Below are 18,239 nucleotides of genomic sequence, written 5' to 3' on the forward strand. Positions count from 1 at the left end.
CCCATCTGCTCCTTAGGCTGCCACTGGAGGGCAGGGCCTGACATGCTTTTCCTGACATGCTGGGGAAGCCAGGAGAACCAGCCACAAGCAAGCCCCAGGCTAAAGGAACCCGTCAACCTGGAGAAGGAGACTGAAATACCCAAGAGCCCTGGGGAACAATTTCAGACCAGGCAGGATGCCCTCGAAGCCACAGGCATGGGGACATTGGACTTGGCCCCACAGGCTGCCTCAGGGCCAGCCCAGCCTGGGGACTTAGTACGGTGGACTGGGCCTGCACCATGACACATGGGCTCCCCAGCTGGGGCCTGTCCTTGCCAAGCCACCCCCAGCTATCTGTGTCCTGGGCACAGACAACCCCAGGCTGCACAGCCATGTCTTCAGCCATAAAACGGGATGTCACTGCCCCTCTCCTCAGGCTCCTGGGTCCAATTTTATCTCCTGTGTAGCCTTGACAGCCTCCATGGCCACTTCACAAGCAAGATGAAAGCCATCCCAGCCAGACTTCCAAACACCCAGAAGTGAGAAAGTATTTATTATACAATTAATATTCAATATATAATGGGGAAGAGATTCAAAAATCAGGTATTCTGATTTTTGCATCTCGATTTATTAAAAAATAGACACTCCTCCTGCAGAGAGCCTGCAATGAGGCAAAGGGAGACCAGCCCCTCCTGGTATAGACAGCAAGAACTCAGGCCCCAGGAACAAAGAACTGTGCTGAGAGAGTGTAGCCCCAATGTTAGAGCTGCCTCGAGGTGGGCCTGGTAGCTGGAGGTGGACATGGAGGGGAAACTGTGCCCGCTCCTTCCCATCAGAGAAAGACACTCCCAGGCAAGTTGTCCTGGACCCTGGACCTGCGCAGGCACAGCTTGGGGCAGAAACACAAGCCCTGCCCGCCTCCTGCTTTCATGGCTTCTCTGCACACCTCAGGAGGGGCTCTGCCTTCCCCTTTCCTGTCAGGCAACCCTGCAGGACACAGGGCAGTGGAGGACAGAAAAAGTCTCCCTCCTCCAGGGAGGCCTCTTACTGAGTGTAAGAGATTGTTGGCTTTTAGTTTAAAACTAGAAAATTAGGTCAGCACATCCACGGTACTCAATGCAATCACAGAACGATCCAAAGGTCGAAGTACAGCCTTGAAGGGGTCCCCTTCTTGCCTAAGACTCTCCAGTAACAGCAGAGGTGTCTCTTGCCAATCTGGGACTCCTCATGGCCACTAAGAGGCTTCCCTGCCACCAACTGTCCCAGGAAAAGCAACATAACAGGGAGGAAATGATCCCACCCCAGCTCCTTCCTTCTCCCAAGCTCAGGCACAAACAGGAAGGTCACCACTTGGCCTGTTTCCCATCCAAGGAGAGGCCAACACCCACAAGACTGTCATTTCTTCATGACCGTGGCCAGTGTTGGGGCCCTGCCTCAGCAGCAGCAGCAGAATATGATGAGGACCAACTGGGCACAAGGCCACGGCAATCTGCCATGTGTCTGGGCCTACAGCAGAGGAGGATGAGGAATGTTTCCTAGGGCCACTGGCACCTCAAGGGTGGACAGGTAGGGACTCTTCAAGAAGACACAGCTGGCTTCCTCTGGACCCGCACCTGCCCAGCAAGCACAAGACTCTGCTGGGCCTTGCAGAAGTCCAGGAGACGGCACCAGAGTGGACAGCAGCGCAGCAGGACCTGGTCTCCTGTGGGGAGAGTTGGGTAACTACCAGCCCCATCCCAGGGCTGCCTCACCCCAGTGCCCTCCTGAAGTCCCCAGCCCTCACCGATTAGACAGAGCCCCTCCTGGGCCCGGGTGAGGGCCACGTTCACTTGGTTGGGGTCCATGACAAAGCCCAAAAACTTCCTGAGCCAGCTTTTGGTTGGCTTCTGGTCCACGTCACTCTCAGGACATGTTCGAACGGTGCTCACCAGCACATAGCGCCACTCGCTCCCTGGAAGAGGTGAGCTCATGCCGTCCCCTCTGCACCCCTCCCGACCCCAGCCAGGTACGGCCTCCCCCAGAGTCAGCCTCACCCTGGCTCTTGGTGATGGAGGACACGGTCACTCCAGTGATCCCCTCCCGCTGGAGGTCCTTGATGATGAGTGCAGCTTGTGCGTTATAGGGTGTGAGGATGGCGATGTCCTTGGGATCCACTGTCCGGTCCAGGGTCAGCTGCTTTGTGATGCGGACCTGAGGGGATGAGGGGGCAGGTGGAACTGGACCCTGGGCCTCTTCTGACATGGGCACAGGAGACTCACTTGTTTCCTGGGGACTGTCCTCTCAAGGAAGCTTTCCTGAACCCCTCCTCCTCCCTGTCTCTGTCCCCTTCTACTCCCCTTCTACCTTCTTCCTTCTCTTCCTTTTCCTCTTTTTTCTCCAGAAAGCCGTCTCTGACCTACCAGGCAACAGGAAGAGTCTGACACTCACCACCTCTGCTGCCTCCTCCATGTTGGCCCTAGAGTTCTCATTCCCTTCATCTGTGGACACCAGCAGTCTCTGCTCATGGCCCTGCACATGGCCAAAGATGACAGAGCAGCTGTCCTTGCCCGCATGGCCTAGGAGGCTAGGCGGCCGCCGCAGGCCAGACCAGGTCTTCAGCCTCTTTCCATAGAACTCCATAGAGGGGAAGGAGCAGATGCCCTCGTGCATGCGGTACTGTGTGTCCAGCATAAAGGCGTCCCTGTGATACCGTTCGAAGAGAGACCGATCCATCCCCAGGTTTCGCAGCTGCTCATTCTTGACCACAGGCCGCAGTTGTTTGTGATCTCCAAGCAAAACCACCTAGAGGCACAGCAGGGGTTGCCCTGGCACTCCCACACCCAGAGGCACCCCAGCCCCTCTGCTATCTCCAACCCACCACAGCACTCACCTAGTAAGCCCCCCAGGAGCCCAGAGCAAGCTACACCCAGGGGCACTGGCCTGGGGCACCAGTTCCTTTCAACTGTCCCTCACCTTCTTGGCTTGTGAAAAGCACACCAGGGGGATGAGGGTTTCTGGCTCAGTGGCCATGCCTGCCTCGTCAATGAGGATTTGCCAGACATTCAGGTTTTGGAGGCTGGCTGAAGCAGCACAGGAACACGTGCACAGGATGACTGAGTGTTGGTCCAGCTCAAACTTCCGTGCCTTCCCCAAGATCTTCTTATACCTGCACAGGGTGCTTTCTGTCACCCTGACACCCCTGCTAGCAGGCAGCTCCACATCCCAGCCCTGCCACTTACAAGGCCAGGTCATCCCTAGACAAGGATTCCCCTTCCTGCAGTCGGACATCAAATTTCCTGATCCTTGGGGCAAACGGGTTGGAGGGCTGCCGGATTCGGTGATGCAGGGTGATGCTCCTGGGGACAAAGCTTCAGTAAACTCCTGCCCAATAAAGGGCAATCTGGACAGCTTGGGTCTCTCACCTCCATCCAAGTACAGACAGACAGGACAAACCTGAGGTTCTGGTTCGGCCTCCCCTCCCAGGAGTTCTTGCTGAGCAGGCCCTTGCTGCCTACTCCTGGCAGTGGGAACTCAGTGGCCTCGGACTGCTCGCTGTACACACGCAGGGGCCTCAGCTCTGTCCTTCTTCTCAGGAGCAGTCCTGGGGGTAGTTGGAGACATGAGGGACTGTCCCTTGGTGCCCAGCACCCCTGGCAGCCCCACACATCACCCCTGCACACCTGCCAGGACATCCACCGACTTGTTCGAGGGGCCGCAGTATAAGATGCATGGGCCTCCCAGCCGCTCCTCTCCATGAGGACCATTGCTTGTCAGTACCTGCTCTTGGTTTGATCTGTGGAACCAGTATATGATGTGGAGACCCACGACTGTCTTCCCTGTGCCTGTGTACAGAGAGAAAAGTGAGCAGAGCCTAACCCTGCTCCCCGTGGCCCACACCTGTCTGGGGCAGCCCTGCTCCCCCTGCCTGGGGGCCCCACCTGGTGGACCCTGGATGACGGTGAATGGTTTCTCCAGAGCCCTCCTGATGGCCCTGTTCTGGCTGGGATTCAGCTGGTAGTGTCCTCCAGGGATGTTATAAGCCTGTCTCTCTAGGAACCTGTTGGCAATAACTGCAGGGGACAAGGATCAGGGCTCCCTGAGCACCTGTGCAAGATGGAGAGGGGCAAGAGGGAGAGCTAGGGGCAGACCTACCCCTGCAGAGGGGCCGTTGGCGAGGTGAGGGGCAAGGCTGGGGGATGGGCTGGCCTAGGGCAATACGGATGGCCAGTGAGGACGCCTTCTTCAACCGACGCACGGCTTCCTCCTTGCGGCTGGGGGTGAGGAGGGACATCAGCACGTCAACCAGATTCTCCTAGGGAAGGGGCTGCCCCTGCCCATGAAAGGGTTGCCCAGGGAGGTCTTGCCCACTGGCCTTCAACGGTCTCTCCCTGGCCACAGGCCAAGGAGACACTTACAGGTCTGGAAGCTGCTTGGACAGCACCTCCACAGTGAACTGGGTGCCAGGCCTCAGCACCTCTTCTGGAACCTTCTCCATAGCCATTTGGTGGATGGAGAAGTGCACTTTCCTGGGTGCCTCCTGCTGGTCCACACAGCCCTCCTGGTCCCAGTTGTCAGCCAGCCCATGTGCCACCCAGGTATAGGTATCAGGATCAATGCTGAGGAAGGGGCCGAGGCTGCTGGGCCCAGGGGGCTGGGAGGGCCGGGGAGCCGGGAGCTCCTCTAGCCGGATGCAGAGGTAGCAGCTGCCAAAGTGAACTTCGATGCATTTTTCCTGGAGGAAGGCAGGGTCCAGGTGGAAAGTGCCTTGCAGCTGCCCCTGTGGTGTCCGCTTCTCATCCCAGGAAATGAGCACATGCTGCAGTGTAACAGAGTCACATTCTGCAACAGCGTTGGTGACAGACTCCAGGGCACAGAGTGGCCCCCACACCTGGAAGTACTCTTTCACATTGTGGTACCAGTCCTTCGAGGCCCGGTACGTGTGGCCTGAGAAGCAATCTCCCGGCCGCTCCATGTGCTCCAGGCAGAGGCTGAGGCCAGGCACCACGGTCCACAGCTGGAGGGTTGGTACCAGGAAGCCCCGCTGTACGCTGGCACTGAGCTGTACCTGCAGCGTGTCCCCACTGCTGAGCTCCCGGGTCACCTCCACAAAGTGGCCACAGCGGCTGTGGCGTACCTGCACCATCTCCCGTGGCTGGGACTTCTCACCCTGCTCCTGGATGAGGGCAGCCACCTCAGGCCAGCGCTGCTCCTCCACCAGCGCCAGCAGCTGCTTCCACAGGGCTGCATCGACAGTTCGGGTATGTGGGTCCAACAGGGTGCCCAGCTTTGGGGAGGGCGGTTTGGATGACTGCATTGAGTAGATACGGCGTCGCCATACAAGCTGCAGGCCTGGCCGGCCCACCAGGCTGTGGGGGTGGTCAGCCAGCTGCAGAGAATGGTAGTGGACAGCACAGGGGTCGGGCAGTGTCTCCCGGTTGACGGGGAAGAGTAGCTTGAAGCAGCGGACGCCAGTCTCCACATCCACCACAAAGCCCAGCTTCTCTCGAGGCTGGGCGTGGAGCTGGGTGGCCAGGTACAAGCTGCGGGCCCGCCGCTGGAAGCTCTGGGCACATGCATGCTGGCGGCTGAAGTCCTGGCAGAGCCCATCAATGTCTCTGGTGGAATACGTGGAGCCCCCACAGCCCAGTGCCAACAGGATCAGTCGCTGCAGTATCACATCCAGGTACCTGCGGATGGGTGAAGTGGCCCACGTGTACCAGTCCACCTGCAGCGAGTAGTGGCCTGCCGGCTGCTGGTCACCCTGGCTGGAGCGGCTGAAAACAGAGCGACCCAGGGCCTTTCGGAAGTCTAGGCCCACAGGAGCCAGCGAAGGGTGCATGTCATCTGCAGCAATGAGGTCCACCATACGGCTATAGTCCTGGGTGCGGGCGGCAAGCTGGACATGCGTCCAGAGGGAGGCCAGGAGGTGCAGCTGCGTGCTGGGGCTGTTGCGAGCATGCAAGTGGTGGCGGAGGTGCAGGGACAGGGGTATCAGCTCTCTGTGCCTCTCACATACGGTATCCAGCTGGTGGCTGCTAGGCATGGGCTGCCACCGCAGTGGTGTGACCATCTGTGTGTGCTTGTGACCCACCAGGAATTCAGCCACCAAGCTATTAAACTGAATCATGTACTCTTGGACCATGATATGGGCTGCACGGAAGCCCAGAACGCTGTCTTCATCTGGTGGTTCATAGTGGCAGGCAGCTCGCAGGCGGTGCTGACGCAGCACCTGGGAGAAGTAGCAGGCAGCCACCACACAGGCCTCCACGGTATCCAGATGAGCCGGTAGCTCTAGGCCAGCTCCTGGATGCCCCTTGATCAGTGCCTCGGCCTCCTCGTAGGACAGCTGGCAGTCAGAGCGGATCACGGAGGGCGCAAAGCGAAGGCTCTGGAGCTGACCACTGCCCTTCTCCATGGTGAGGAAGAGGGAGATGGCAAGGCGATCCTGGCCTGGCAGGAGGCTGAGCAGGTCCTGGCAGAGGCTGGCTGGCAGCATGAGCACTGGCTCCCTGTCGGGGGCATAGAATACAGTGCCCTGCCGGCGGGCCTCCACATCTAGTGCCCCATCCCTGGGCACCAAACTGGCCACATCGGTGATGTGTACAACCACCTCATACTCAGAGCCCAGGTCCCGGACACTGAGGGCATCATCAAGGTTGCAGGCGCCCTGGGGGTCCACAGTGAAAGTCAGGATGTGACGACAGTCCTCTCGGTGGCTGGTAGCCATGCTCAGCTCCGCACTGTATTTCTGCAGCACCTTGGAAATGGAGGCTGGGTCTGGCGAGGGGGCCCTTAGACCATGTTCCAGGTCAAGGACATGAAGGCCCTGCTCCCAGGTCGTGGCCTCAGGTAGCACCTCCAGGACAACGCCCAGTGGGTAGTAAAAACGCTCCCGCCACAGGACGATGTGGATCCAGAAGAGCCGGGTTCGCCATGCGTCAGCTGTGAGACTCTCATTCCTTACACGCTGTACCTGGCCCTGGAGGAGGCGATGGATTGGAACCTGCTGCCGGTCCTTCAGCCCAGCCACAAAGATCTTAGTGACAGAGCCATTGATAGGGATCATGATGCGGGGATCCCACTCGTCCATCCGGCACACGAAGGCCAACTCTTGTCTTCTCCTCTTCAACACGCCCATCACGCAGCCCTGCAGCCGCCCTGGAGCAACCCTGTCATTAGGTGAGCGACCTAGAACCTTCACCAGCACCTCATCCCCCGTGAAGGCCATCCCACAGTTCAGGCGGCCCCTGACCTGGATGGGGCTGGAGGCCATATTGTCCAGCGGGACAGCTGATGCCCGCTCAAAGGTCTCCTGCAGGAAGGTACAGCGGCGGTACAGCTCAGGGTTTGTGCGCAATAGCTTCCGCAGTGTGGCTGAGGGCAAGTTTGTGTGCTGCTGGGCCTTCTGTGGGGATGTGGGCCTTGCCATGATGTCCAGCAGCCCATCCTCCCTGACAGTTATCATGACCTGCCGGCTCTCATCAAGAAGCTCCTTTAAGATAGCATCATCCTCATTGAGCTCCCAGTTAGAGGGCCAGAAGTCAGACTCTGAGTCCTCAGGGTCCTCAGACACCCTGTCCATCAGGGAAGTTGCTCCTGCTGCTGCATCCCCAGGGGATGAGCTCTGCCTTGCCATGTCCCCTGCTGATGCTGCTTCTATCTGTGCTGTGGCTGCCTCCCCCACTGCTGGGCCCCCAGCAGTTGTAGTCCCTGCCTCTGCCTTCACTGTGGCTGCACTTTCCTTGCGCATAGGTCCTGGCAGGACTTGTACCACAGCCCTGTGCTCCACAGCTGAACTCCCAGCTGTCTCCTTCAGGATGGTGTTCCCGGCCACTGTTGTCCCAGGCTCCTCTGCTCTGAGGGCCACAGGGGCCCACTGCCACCTCTGGGTCACACCTTGCTCAATCTGCCCCAATGACAGGCCCTCAGGGCAGACGCTGTGGTGCTCTATGCACTCCTTGATGAAGCTCTTCCAAAGCTTGCTGCAGGCCCCAAAGGAACAGAGAGCCATGGCGTCACCCACAGCCACCAGCTGGGACTGGGAGCGGGTCATGACGGTGTTCAGCACACGGGCGTCAGTGAAGAACTCCGAGGTTGGTGCCCCAGAGCTGAGTAGGCTGTGGCGACTGTGGACAGTGCTCAGCACCAAAACCCGGAATTCTCGCCCTGCAGAGAATGCAGGTCAGGTGGCCAGGCAGGATGATGGACAGACCTCCACCCCCCAGTCCCACCCCACCATTGCAAAACTGAAGAATGGGCTGGAAGCTGCCTCCCTCCCTGGCTGGACCCAGGCCTGCCCTGCCATGACCTACCTGGTAGGATCTCAAAGCTGCCCACCGATACCTCACCCAGGTTCCTCTTCCTCAGCTCCTGCCTCAGTGCAGTGACCTAGAGGCAACATGGACCGGGGCACTCAACAACTGCTGCTTAGCAAGGCAAAGACCCTCCCACCTAGCCCTGGACACCCACAGCCCTGGCATTGGTCATGTGGTTCAGCCTTGGGAGGTGGACTCAGCAGCCCCTCTCCAGTGAGGAAACTGAGGCCAGCTGGGCTGGGCTCACCTGGGCACCATGAGAGACTGCACAGATGTGTCTCTGCTTCCTGCTGCCCCAGCAGGGAGGCCAGGTGTTATAGACCTCCTGCACCTTTTCCACCACCTGGGCCACCTCGGCCACATTGAGCCAGGATGTCATGGACATGTCCCGCTCGGGGCTTCCTGCCACATGGCAGAACATGAGCGGATAGTGTCGGGGGTGGCACGGGATCTTGCCGCTGGCCTGGATGGGGTTGCCCTTGGCCATGTAGAAGTGGCGTGAGACAAAGCTGATGATGGCAGCAGTGGAACGGTAGTTCTCGTGGAAGATGATCCGGCTCTGCTGGGCAACCTCATGCACCTCCTGCTGGTAGTGTAAGAAGAGGCGGCACAGCAGGGTGTGCACTGCCGCCTTCGCCCTGGCCACACTGAAGAGCCTGGGTGTGACCTGCATGTGGTCCCCTGCCAGCACCACACGGGTGTGGAGCGAGGCATAGGCCAGAGGAGTGATGGCTTCACACTCCAGCATCTGGGCAGCCTCATCGATGAAGATGTGGGAAAAGAAACCCACCGGCACCCTGAACTCGCGGGCCTGGGAGGTGGTGGTGACCACCAGGCGGTGCTGCACCAGCTCTGGCATAGTGGGTGGGCGGAAGGCCCGGCGATCCGGGGTCAGGCAGCAATACTGCAGCGTGGTCGAGTCGGTCTGGTTCAGCGGGCGGTCCGTGTACATCACCCGGAGTGGAACTGCCTCTGGGTGGCCACTGCTGACATAGCCATGGAAATACTCCCGGATGTAGATGTCGGCAGCACTGTGAGAAGGATGAGGCACATGGGTTGCCCACTTGGGCTCAGGCTGTCTGCTAAAACTTCTACTGTGTTCTCAGCCCTGCCTGGATGCCAAAAACACCCATGAGGTGAACAGACAGAGGTCCCGCCCAGGAACTCAAGTATCCTCAGAGGAGACACACAACAAAGACACAGGTCAGAGCCCAAAGAGGAGGACTGTGCAAGGGCATGAGAGCCTGGGTGGTCAGGGAAGGCTTAGAAGAGTAGCTGATGTTTGAGCTAAGGTAGAGGAAGGAGGAAAAGAAGCTAACCATAGCCCAAGGCAGCCCAAGGTGGCCAGGGGCTGGTGCTAACTATGAGCATGGCTCCCCGGTGCTGTCAGCAGCAGGCAGCAAGATCTGGCACCCCAGTTCTCAGAAAGAGAGTCCAGGGGTCAAAAGGCCAGGAAGGGAGGGGCCTGGGCATCTTCTGGATAGGCCACAGTCTTGGTTCCCTGGGTCTCTAGACTAGCCCAGTAATCAGCCCAGGCCATTCTGCCACCCCCGCTCTGTGCTGTGGCACTTAGTGCCTGCTGCAGTATGTGGTATTAGGGAACTAAGAAATTCATATTGACCAAAGGGGAACTTCTTAGTCAAGAAATCTATTTTTGTAAAAATCAAAATCAAGAACCTTGTCCCAGGAAACGGGTTCTTCCCACAACTCCCTCCATGGTCAGGGCCTCCAGGGAGGCACCTATGCTTCCTAACCCAAATAACACCCATCATCTCAGGGCACCCCAGTTAGGCCTGGTAAAGCCCAGGGCAACCAGTCATCAGCAGAGTCCCCATGAGATTCAGAGGGCTAGATGCCCAGGAGGCAGGGCTAGTAGTAGGCACACTGGGCAGTAGCTCTGGGCTCACCTATTAGTGTGTGTGCAGATGAGCACCTTGGTGTGGGGCTGCCGAGCAACCTCCAGGGAGGCCATGGCCAATGTGTAAGTCTTGCCCGTGCCAAAGGGGCCATAGATGAGCAGTGGTGGGACGGGTTTCATGCCCTCAGGGTTGATACCCGCAATCAGCCCCATGGCCAGCTTCTGCTTGCGGTTGCCACAAAATGCAGGCGGGATGGGCCAGGTACGGGGCAGGACACAGGCAGGCAGGTCAGGCACCACCAGGCGCACTTCAGGAAGCATGTCCACTGCCTGGTGCCAGAGCCGGAAGGTCAGGGGGTCAATCTGGAACTGCACCTCCAAGATGGGGCTGGCCTCAGGCTGTAGTCCCAGGGCCATGCAGCAGCGTGCTGGCAGCAGCAACCACAGGGCCTGCTCTGAACTGGCCCGTGTCTCCAGCCGCACCTCGAACACAGTGTCATCAGGTGCAGGTACAGGGGCCACAAGGGCTGTGCTGACTGCCCGGCCCAGCAGAAAGCCCTGGTCTGAGTCTGGCATCAGAGAGGAAGGGACAGGGACTTCAGCATACAGAGATCCTGGCGGAGCGAAGACCATGCCAAGTGCTGGTGTCTGTAGCACAGTCTTCAGGGACACCTGGCCCCTCAGGGTCAGCCTGGTAGGAGGATCTGTGTCAGCTCTCCAGGCCACAGGCACAGACCTGGCTCCATGTCCAGACTCTGGCCACCCCAGCCTGCCCACCACCTGACTCACTTGGCTACTAGCTGCTGCTGAGCCATCTCCTCCTCATAGAGGAAGTGGTGCATCATCTGCCGATAGTTGGTGTGAGAGATGGGGCCCGAGGTCAGACCTTGGCAACTGGGCTCCAGGGTCAGGGTGGGCATCTTGTACTTGGCCATCAGAGCCACCTGCTCAGCTGTCCGCTCCACGCCAGGCACTACATGGCGGTTGTGTGTGTCCCACCGATCCAGCTCCTCGGGATGACCAGGAGCTGGCCTCCCACAGAGTCCTTGACAGTGGGTCTGGCCCAGCTGTAGCCCCAACTTCCGAAGCAGCACAGGCCGGCGGCCAAAGTCAAAGACCACCCATTGCTCAAAGGTGCCAAAGGAGGCGGCCCGCACACGCACCCCCACCCGGAATTCTGCTGGGGAGTGGGGCACACAGAAGCGCTCACCCTGTGCATACAGCCGGCCAGGTGGGAGGTGGGGGGCCACCAGTGAGAAGTCTGCTCCGGGCTCCTGCTTGAGCAGGGCCACATGTAGCAAGGGATCCTGAGGGGAAGGGACTAGATGTGAGGTGGGCCCCTAGACCTTGTCCCACTCTTCAGGGTCCAAGATGATGCCTAATCTCTCTTACCCCAGGAGAGAGGCAGTTCAACTGCCTCTCTGGGTGTGGGACCCACAGGTTGCTTGACCTCTCTTGAGCCTTAGTTTCCTCCTCTGCACATTGGGGATCATGGAACCCTCCTGAGGCCCCAGGAGGTTAAAAGAGGCAGTCTGGGGACTTCAGGGCCATGTGGTTACTGGCCTTACTCACTTTCTAGGTGCCAGACACCGGTAGATCTCTTCCTTATTTAACTGCCCTCTCCATAGGGTGACCACACAGGGTGGGGGTGTCATGATCACCCTGTTTTCAAGTGAGGAAACTGAAGCAGAGAGGCTGAAGGACTTGCCCCAGGTCACACAGTCACAGAGGCAGAGCCACCAGGCATTTCATGTCGGCCCAGCTGTGGTCCTTATCCTCTGAGAACCTCTCCACTTGGGGCTTGGGCTACCCACAAGGCCTGAGATCTCAGAACTGTGTAAAACCCTCACCTCAGAGTGGATGGTGAATGTCCAGGTGTGCTGGGCCTTCTCCTGGGCTTGATTGAGTACCAGGGGTTGGTGGCAGGTGATGGATACCCCATGGATGGTCTCAGCCAGCTGTACAGGGAAGCCTGAACTTCAGTAGTGTGACCCTAGAGGCACTTAACCACCCATTCATGTGGCCCCACTTACCACTAGAACCTTGCTGCTGCTGGACAGGTACTCAGCCAGGAGCCGAGCCCGATAGGGCACTAGCCCATCCTGCCAAGCTGCTTGCTCTCGCAGCTCCATGGCCTGCGTCCGCTGGATCCACTCCTGAAGCTCCTGTGCTGAGTGCGCCTTGGTGCAGATGTCCCCATACTCGCAGAGGTCAGGCCTGTGGGATGATAGGGTCAGCAGGAACACATGGAAGCGCAGTCACAGGGGAACACCAAAGGCTGACCCCCTCAGCCCAACACTGGCCTGTGTGGGGAACAGGAATGGATTCTAGGCACTAGGGGAGCAGGGGCTGTATCTACTCGCATCCCTAGAAGAAGACCCTAGAATGAGAATAAGATCCTAGGATCTCCTTACCCAGATCCTAGGAGGGCCACTGTAGTGCCAGCCTGACATGCAGAGGGCATGGCAGGTGGCAGGGAGACCTCAGACTTGGTAAACCTCCCAGACCCTGGTGCTGGTGGAAAGGGATTCTTCCTTCACTCCAGGCTCCCACTCCACTGGCCTTACCTAGGGCAGAGCTCAAACTTGGAGAGCCCCATGGGTGGTACACGGTACTCCCACGGCACAGCCTGGTCGAAGGCAACCATCTGAGCGTGCTCCAGGGAGAAGCAGTGGTTCTCGAAGGCCTCCGGAGAGCGGCAGGTGACTAGGCAGGCGTGGCAATACAGCAGGACGCCTGAGGGTTGGTCACAGGCAGCTGTGCATTTGTCCTCCCTGAGGGCAGGAGGTGCGAGCAGGTCGCCCCTCTGGAGCCCACCCAGCCGTTCAGCTCCCCACACAGCCATCTCCACAGCGCTGTGTGCATACTGGCAACGTGATGCCCCGTGGCGGCATGGCTGCCCACGCTCCACAAACATGCAATAGTTTAGCTGCTTTCGGTTCTGGGGTTGTGGCCGCACCTCTACATACTGCTGCTTTCGGCCCTCGGTGCTCACGTGGATGAGGAGCGAGGGGCAGGCTCCATGCTTGGGACACTGCCCCTGGGGGTCTATGGGGCAGATGCTTGGGGGAGAGCACCTGAAGCAGTGGGCACAGAGCAATTGGAAACAGCCACCAAACTCCGTGCGGATGGTTTCGGCTGCTCCATGAGGCTCACCCTTGGTGCCCTGCACAGCAGCCTTCAGACACAGGCGGGAGAGGCTGTGCTTACGCTCGAAGGTCCAGACGAGTGCCTCCTCCGGACTTCGGGCAAAGGTGCACTGATTCCGATGGCGCCGGCAGCCCAGCCCAGGGCTGTAGTAACGGCAGACCTCATAGCGCATAGGCCTCGGGAAGCTGGGCCGGCGGCCTACCTTGCGCCAGACCTTGCTCTTGACATATGGCTTGCAGCGGGCCAGCAAGATCTCAGCAGGACAGTTGTGTTCCACCTCATGCAGGACGTAAGTGCTCTCATTGAGGCGCTGGGAGCAACGGGAACAGCCCAGGCAGAGGTCCACCTGGGCATAGAGCCCGGCCAAAGGCAGCCCCTTGGCGGCAGGGGGGTTGGCAGGTAATAAACTGCACCCTATGGATGCCATCTCCGACACTGGCCAGGTTCTTCACAGAGGTATGCCACGCTCCTGGGCAGCTGGTCTACAGGAACTGTGACCATGGAGAGACAACGGGAGAGGAGGAGCAGGTTAGCCTGAGGTGGAGAGGGATTCACACACCCTCCACCAGGCAAAGGACAGAGAATTTACCCCAACCTTGGCCTCTTGAGGAGTCAGAGTTCACTGACCTGGCCCCTGCCAAAGCCCACTCCTTCTGCAGGTTTCCAGGCCCTGCCCAGAGGAGCCAAAGTGGCAGTTGATAAAAGAGAGCCCTGGAGACCATGGAAGCCCCCAGCCAGTGCCTCTGGACCCAGTGAGGACTAGGGCTACCCCACACACAAGGCCTTCCTGCTCCAGTCTCTCAGCCCTTCTAAAGAGAGCAACGCCTTTGCAGCCCACCTGGATTTGGCAGCTGAGGTCTGGGGGATAAGGGTTCAGTCTTGCAAAGGCCCAGCCTGCCCAGGTGGGACAGTTGACACCAGAGCTTCCACAGGAATGCCAGGAGGAGTGGGGACACCCAAAGTCCAGGGTTTCAGTTGGTGCCACTCCAGAAGGGGGCAGTTCCCCCAAACACAGCCAGGTCTAAAGGGAATTTTTTTTTTTCATTGATGGGATGGAACCCTGGACCTTTCTCATGCTAGGCAAGCACTGACCACTGAACCACGCCCCAACCCTGTAAAAGGAACTTTCAAGGGAAACTTTAGGGTATAAGATGATGTTTTAAAAGGAAACAATGGGTGCAGTGAGAGCCTAAGGATCCACCTGCACCCCAACGGAGATTTCTGAGTTCTCAGAGTTAAGGACCCCACAGCCAAGTATTTGGAGGGAGAAGAAGAGGGGGCTGTGCTGCTGTGGGATTGGGGGTTCAGGAATGCCAGGGGGTCCCTCTGTGCCCATCTGCATACAGGGGGAGGTCTCCATACTTCTCAGGTGGCCCTTCCTCTCCCCAGCCAGACTTTCTTGTCCCCAGGTCCCCACCCACCGCCTGGGTGCTTACCCTGTGCACCAGTCAGCAGCGCACCGGTTCTGAGCTGCAGATCACTTTCGATTCTGCCCCTGGGGCGACTCAGACCTCTGACGCCTGATCGCGGAAATTACCTCACTGCCCCCTGCCCCGCCCCCGCTCCGCCCTCAAGTGATAGCTCCCCTCCCAGCCAGCCCTGGCCAGCTCCCCGGCCACCCTGCGGTGAGAAGACCCCCCCCCCCACATCAACACTGCAGGATTCCAACCAGCCCTTTTGCAACCCCAGCCTCACACAGACACCTCAGCCTCAGGTGTGGGGGGAGGGAGAGACGGGACCCTGGGCCAGTGACTTTTGGGGTCAAAAGATGCTCCTGGGGGGGAAGGGGGAGAAGGACCATTGGTTCTGTGGAGCTGAGCACAGGTAAGCCCGCTCTGGCTGTGAGATGGGATCCCCAGCGGGGAGTGCCTAGACTAGATAGCAAGACCCTGTCTCAGGAAAAACAAAAACAAAAAAACAGCATGGAGGACAGGAAGTGTAGCTAAAGCAGTAGAGCACTTGCTTGGCAAGTGTGAAGTCCTGAGTTCAATCCCTAGTCCCACAAAAACAAAAAAAAACAAAACAAAAAACCCAGTATGGAATACTATGTTCTTGGATAGGGAGATTTAACACTACGTAAAGATGTCAGTTCTTCCTAAATTTGCCTGTGAATTTAATGCAGTACTAATGAAGTACTAAGAGGAATTGGGGGCAGGTAGACATGCTGGTGCAAAGTTCATTTGGAAGAGCATCACATAAACAAGAAGAATAGGCAGAAAAATCACTAAAAAATGTCTCCAGTCCTATGAAATACAAAATCTCAGTGTAAAGCCACCAAGTAAGAATGTGGAGCACAGATGGACAGGCAGATCACAGGGACAGAGAGGGGTCCACAAGATCACTGCAACAACGTCTGAGGAGTCTAGCACGCAGTGAGGAACAACATCCAGACTACGGCGGAAATGTGTCTGTCCAACATGTTTTGTTAACAAAAATGACAGCAGAACAGCACCTACACCAAAATTAAGTAGCAGAGAAGCCTAAGATTTAAACAGGAAAAAAAAAAAAAAAGGAAACAAAAAACCCACAACCACCATAGGAGTCCTAGAAGAAACCAAGGTAGAATGTGTTTGGTAGTTAATAGTCTTAAAGTGGGACCAGCTTTCCTAAGTGAGACCCATCCCAGCAGTCAGCATGCTGGAGCTGGCTCGTCCCCACTCGGGGTTCAGGTGTTCGGGTGGTAACTTGAAATAGGCCACAAAGGCACCCTGGAATATTTTCCTTCCCAAGAGAAATGGTTGTTAGACATCTACCAGCATGCCACTGATAAATTCATTAAAAATAAAACAATTTTACACAGGGGAAAAAAATCACATCAGTAAGTCAAAAGCCAAACACAAACTAAAAAAAAATTGTAGCTCCTTTCACAGGTAAAAGTCTAACTTCTTTAATGGAGTATTTATTTCAAAGAGTGTATAAATTTAGAAAAAGGCCCACAGTTTGAGAGAGAAACAAGCAAAGGATGTGAACCAATACTTCACACACACACTCTCTCTCTCTCTCTCTCTCTCACTCTCTCTCTCACATACACACACACACACACACACACACAGAAATAAAAATTGCTCCAAATTTAAGGAAAAGTTTCACCCTAACTGTCAGGAAAATGCAAACTAGAATCACAGCCAGGCTGGGGTTCAATGAGGCCCCAGCAGGATGGTTGTTAGGCATCACTGGCCCAAAGAACAAGGGCAGACCCTGTGATTCCAAGACATCAGATAGGCAGTGAGTGATGTCTGGGCCTGCTCACAGCAGCCTCCCTGCTCATCACACAGACTGACTGACTCTCTGCGCTCAGTACTGGGGTACACCTGTACCTCATCACCAGCAGCCCCCTCCCATGCAGGGAATACTCTGAAGCCTTTGAAAAGGGGACAGCTCACTGTTCTGGAGATTTTTTTCAAGACACTTGGCTATAGAAGAAAATTGAGGTGTATGAAAATAAAAAAGTAGGTAAGCACAGAACCTGTTACAGAAACCAAAGTAAACTGTGGCTGAGGCAGGAAGGGGACTTCTTGTTGTCTCAGCATTGATTTTTGTACAGTGCCTTCTTTTCTCAATGAAAATAACGAGAAAAACATATTACCTCAGGTACAAATCATGCAGACTCTGCACAGGGGCCCAGAAGTTGCCGTGGGTAGATCACTGGCCTCTCAGCTGTGCTCAAGCCAGAGTCGGTTGCTGCCTTTCTGGCCTCCCAGATGTACTGATGCTGACTACATCTAGTCCCCAAGCCCAGACTCCTCTGGGACCCTAGACACTCACATCTCTCAGCCTTTTCAGCATGGCTTCCTGAGTGTGTAGCAGGCACCTCACATATGCCTGGCCCAAATTGGTCTCCTCCTACTCCTCCAGCAGCTTCCCTGGCCCAGCAAAGGACACTAGGATTCTAGGCTGAAAGGAAGCATCCTAGATGCTCCCTACATCCAACATCCTACATCCAACAACCAGCAGCAAACACCATAAAATCAAAGACAAAAAAAAAAAGCTGATGCAGACTTCAGTCACCCTATCCAATCCGGCATCCTTCTGTGGCCTCCCTGCTTCCTCTTTCCTGTGACCATCAAGAATGAGGACTGACTGCAGGAGGTGTTCAGCCACCACAGTGACCATACAGACAGCACCTGAACCAAGCAGTCAGAGTTCACATCATCAGAAACACACAGACTGTGGCAAGGCATCCAGAACACAACACCCTGCTTCCTGCCAGAGATTCAAGAACTCGACTCCATCACAAGGACCTGCCACACAGACCCCAGAGTAATGTTCAGTGACCGTCTGTTTTCCTCTGAAAGATCCAAAGGAGGCCAGATCAGACCAAGGCCAAGAAGGCCTAAGAACCAAGTGTGACAGAACTCTGGAATGGGACCTTACAACTAAGAAGAAAACTTACATATGCCTGAAGTCATTAGATAGTTAACACAAGTTTAACACAGGCTGTGTAAGTACCACCATTTTATGTCAAATTCCTAGTTGTACCGTCAACATGCCCTTGGTCTTAGAAATATATACTGAAGTGTTAGGCCTAAGACATGATCTCTTACTCCCCAGGAGTTCAGAAACAAAAAGATATAAATGCAGATACCGTAGGAACAGATGGAAACAATTCTGAATCCAGATAAAAATGTACAGAAGTTCTTTGCAGCGTGTTTCCAACTTTCGTGTGTTGTTTACATTTTATCAAATTAGATAGAGACAAAATATCTGCTCTCTACACCCTCAGTTTCATTTCCGCCTCAGTTTCATTTCCGTAGGCAAACCTGACCGTGAACACTTCTAAGTGGGTCAAAGGCACTTCCATCTCACCACACCCTCTACCGACCAGATGCCCTCCAGGCTCACTGACAGTGGAAGTCCTCCAGCCGGGCCCAGCTTGCTTGCAAGGCAGCCATGTCCACTCAGCTGATCCTAGCAGCTCTGGTGTGACCCACCTAAGTAGCACTTTAACATCTGTCTCT

The 18,239-nt window shown here is 56.6% G+C and overlaps 1 protein-coding gene across 2 annotated transcripts; it reads right to left on the reverse strand.

The window, feature by feature from the left end:
• Positions 1 to 515: 515 nt before the first annotated feature.
• On the reverse strand, positions 516 to 14,800 carry Helz2 (helicase with zinc finger 2). 2 transcript variants are annotated; one of them, XM_020187165.2, is made up of 19 exons: positions 14,718 to 14,800; positions 12,699 to 13,772; positions 12,165 to 12,348; positions 11,982 to 12,089; positions 10,921 to 11,438; positions 10,181 to 10,822; positions 8,521 to 9,304; positions 8,271 to 8,346; positions 4,374 to 8,124; positions 4,111 to 4,229; positions 3,897 to 4,028; positions 3,639 to 3,800; positions 3,412 to 3,559; positions 3,198 to 3,314; positions 2,932 to 3,124; positions 2,407 to 2,760; positions 2,013 to 2,169; positions 1,763 to 1,930; positions 516 to 1,681 (listed from the first exon to the last, which is right to left on the reverse strand). In XM_020187165.2, the coding sequence occupies exons 2-19, from the start codon at positions 13,706 to 13,708 to the stop codon at positions 1,557 to 1,559; spliced, it is 8,748 nt and encodes a 2,915-aa protein (XP_020042754.2). In that variant the 5' UTR covers positions 13,709 to 13,772; positions 14,718 to 14,800; the 3' UTR covers positions 516 to 1,556. The 2 variants fall into 2 exon arrangements, 1 of the variants encoding a protein (XP_020042754.2); XR_012448344.1 differs by lacking the exons at positions 516 to 1,681; positions 1,763 to 1,930; positions 2,013 to 2,169; ... (2 more) ...; positions 3,897 to 4,028; positions 4,111 to 4,229.
• Between the last annotated feature and the right edge of the window lie 3,439 nt (positions 14,801 to 18,239).

This window comes from Castor canadensis, chromosome 5, assembly GCF_047511655.1.
Source record: "Castor canadensis chromosome 5, mCasCan1.hap1v2, whole genome shotgun sequence".
In the NCBI taxonomy this organism is placed as follows: Eukaryota; Metazoa; Chordata; class Mammalia; order Rodentia; family Castoridae; genus Castor; species Castor canadensis.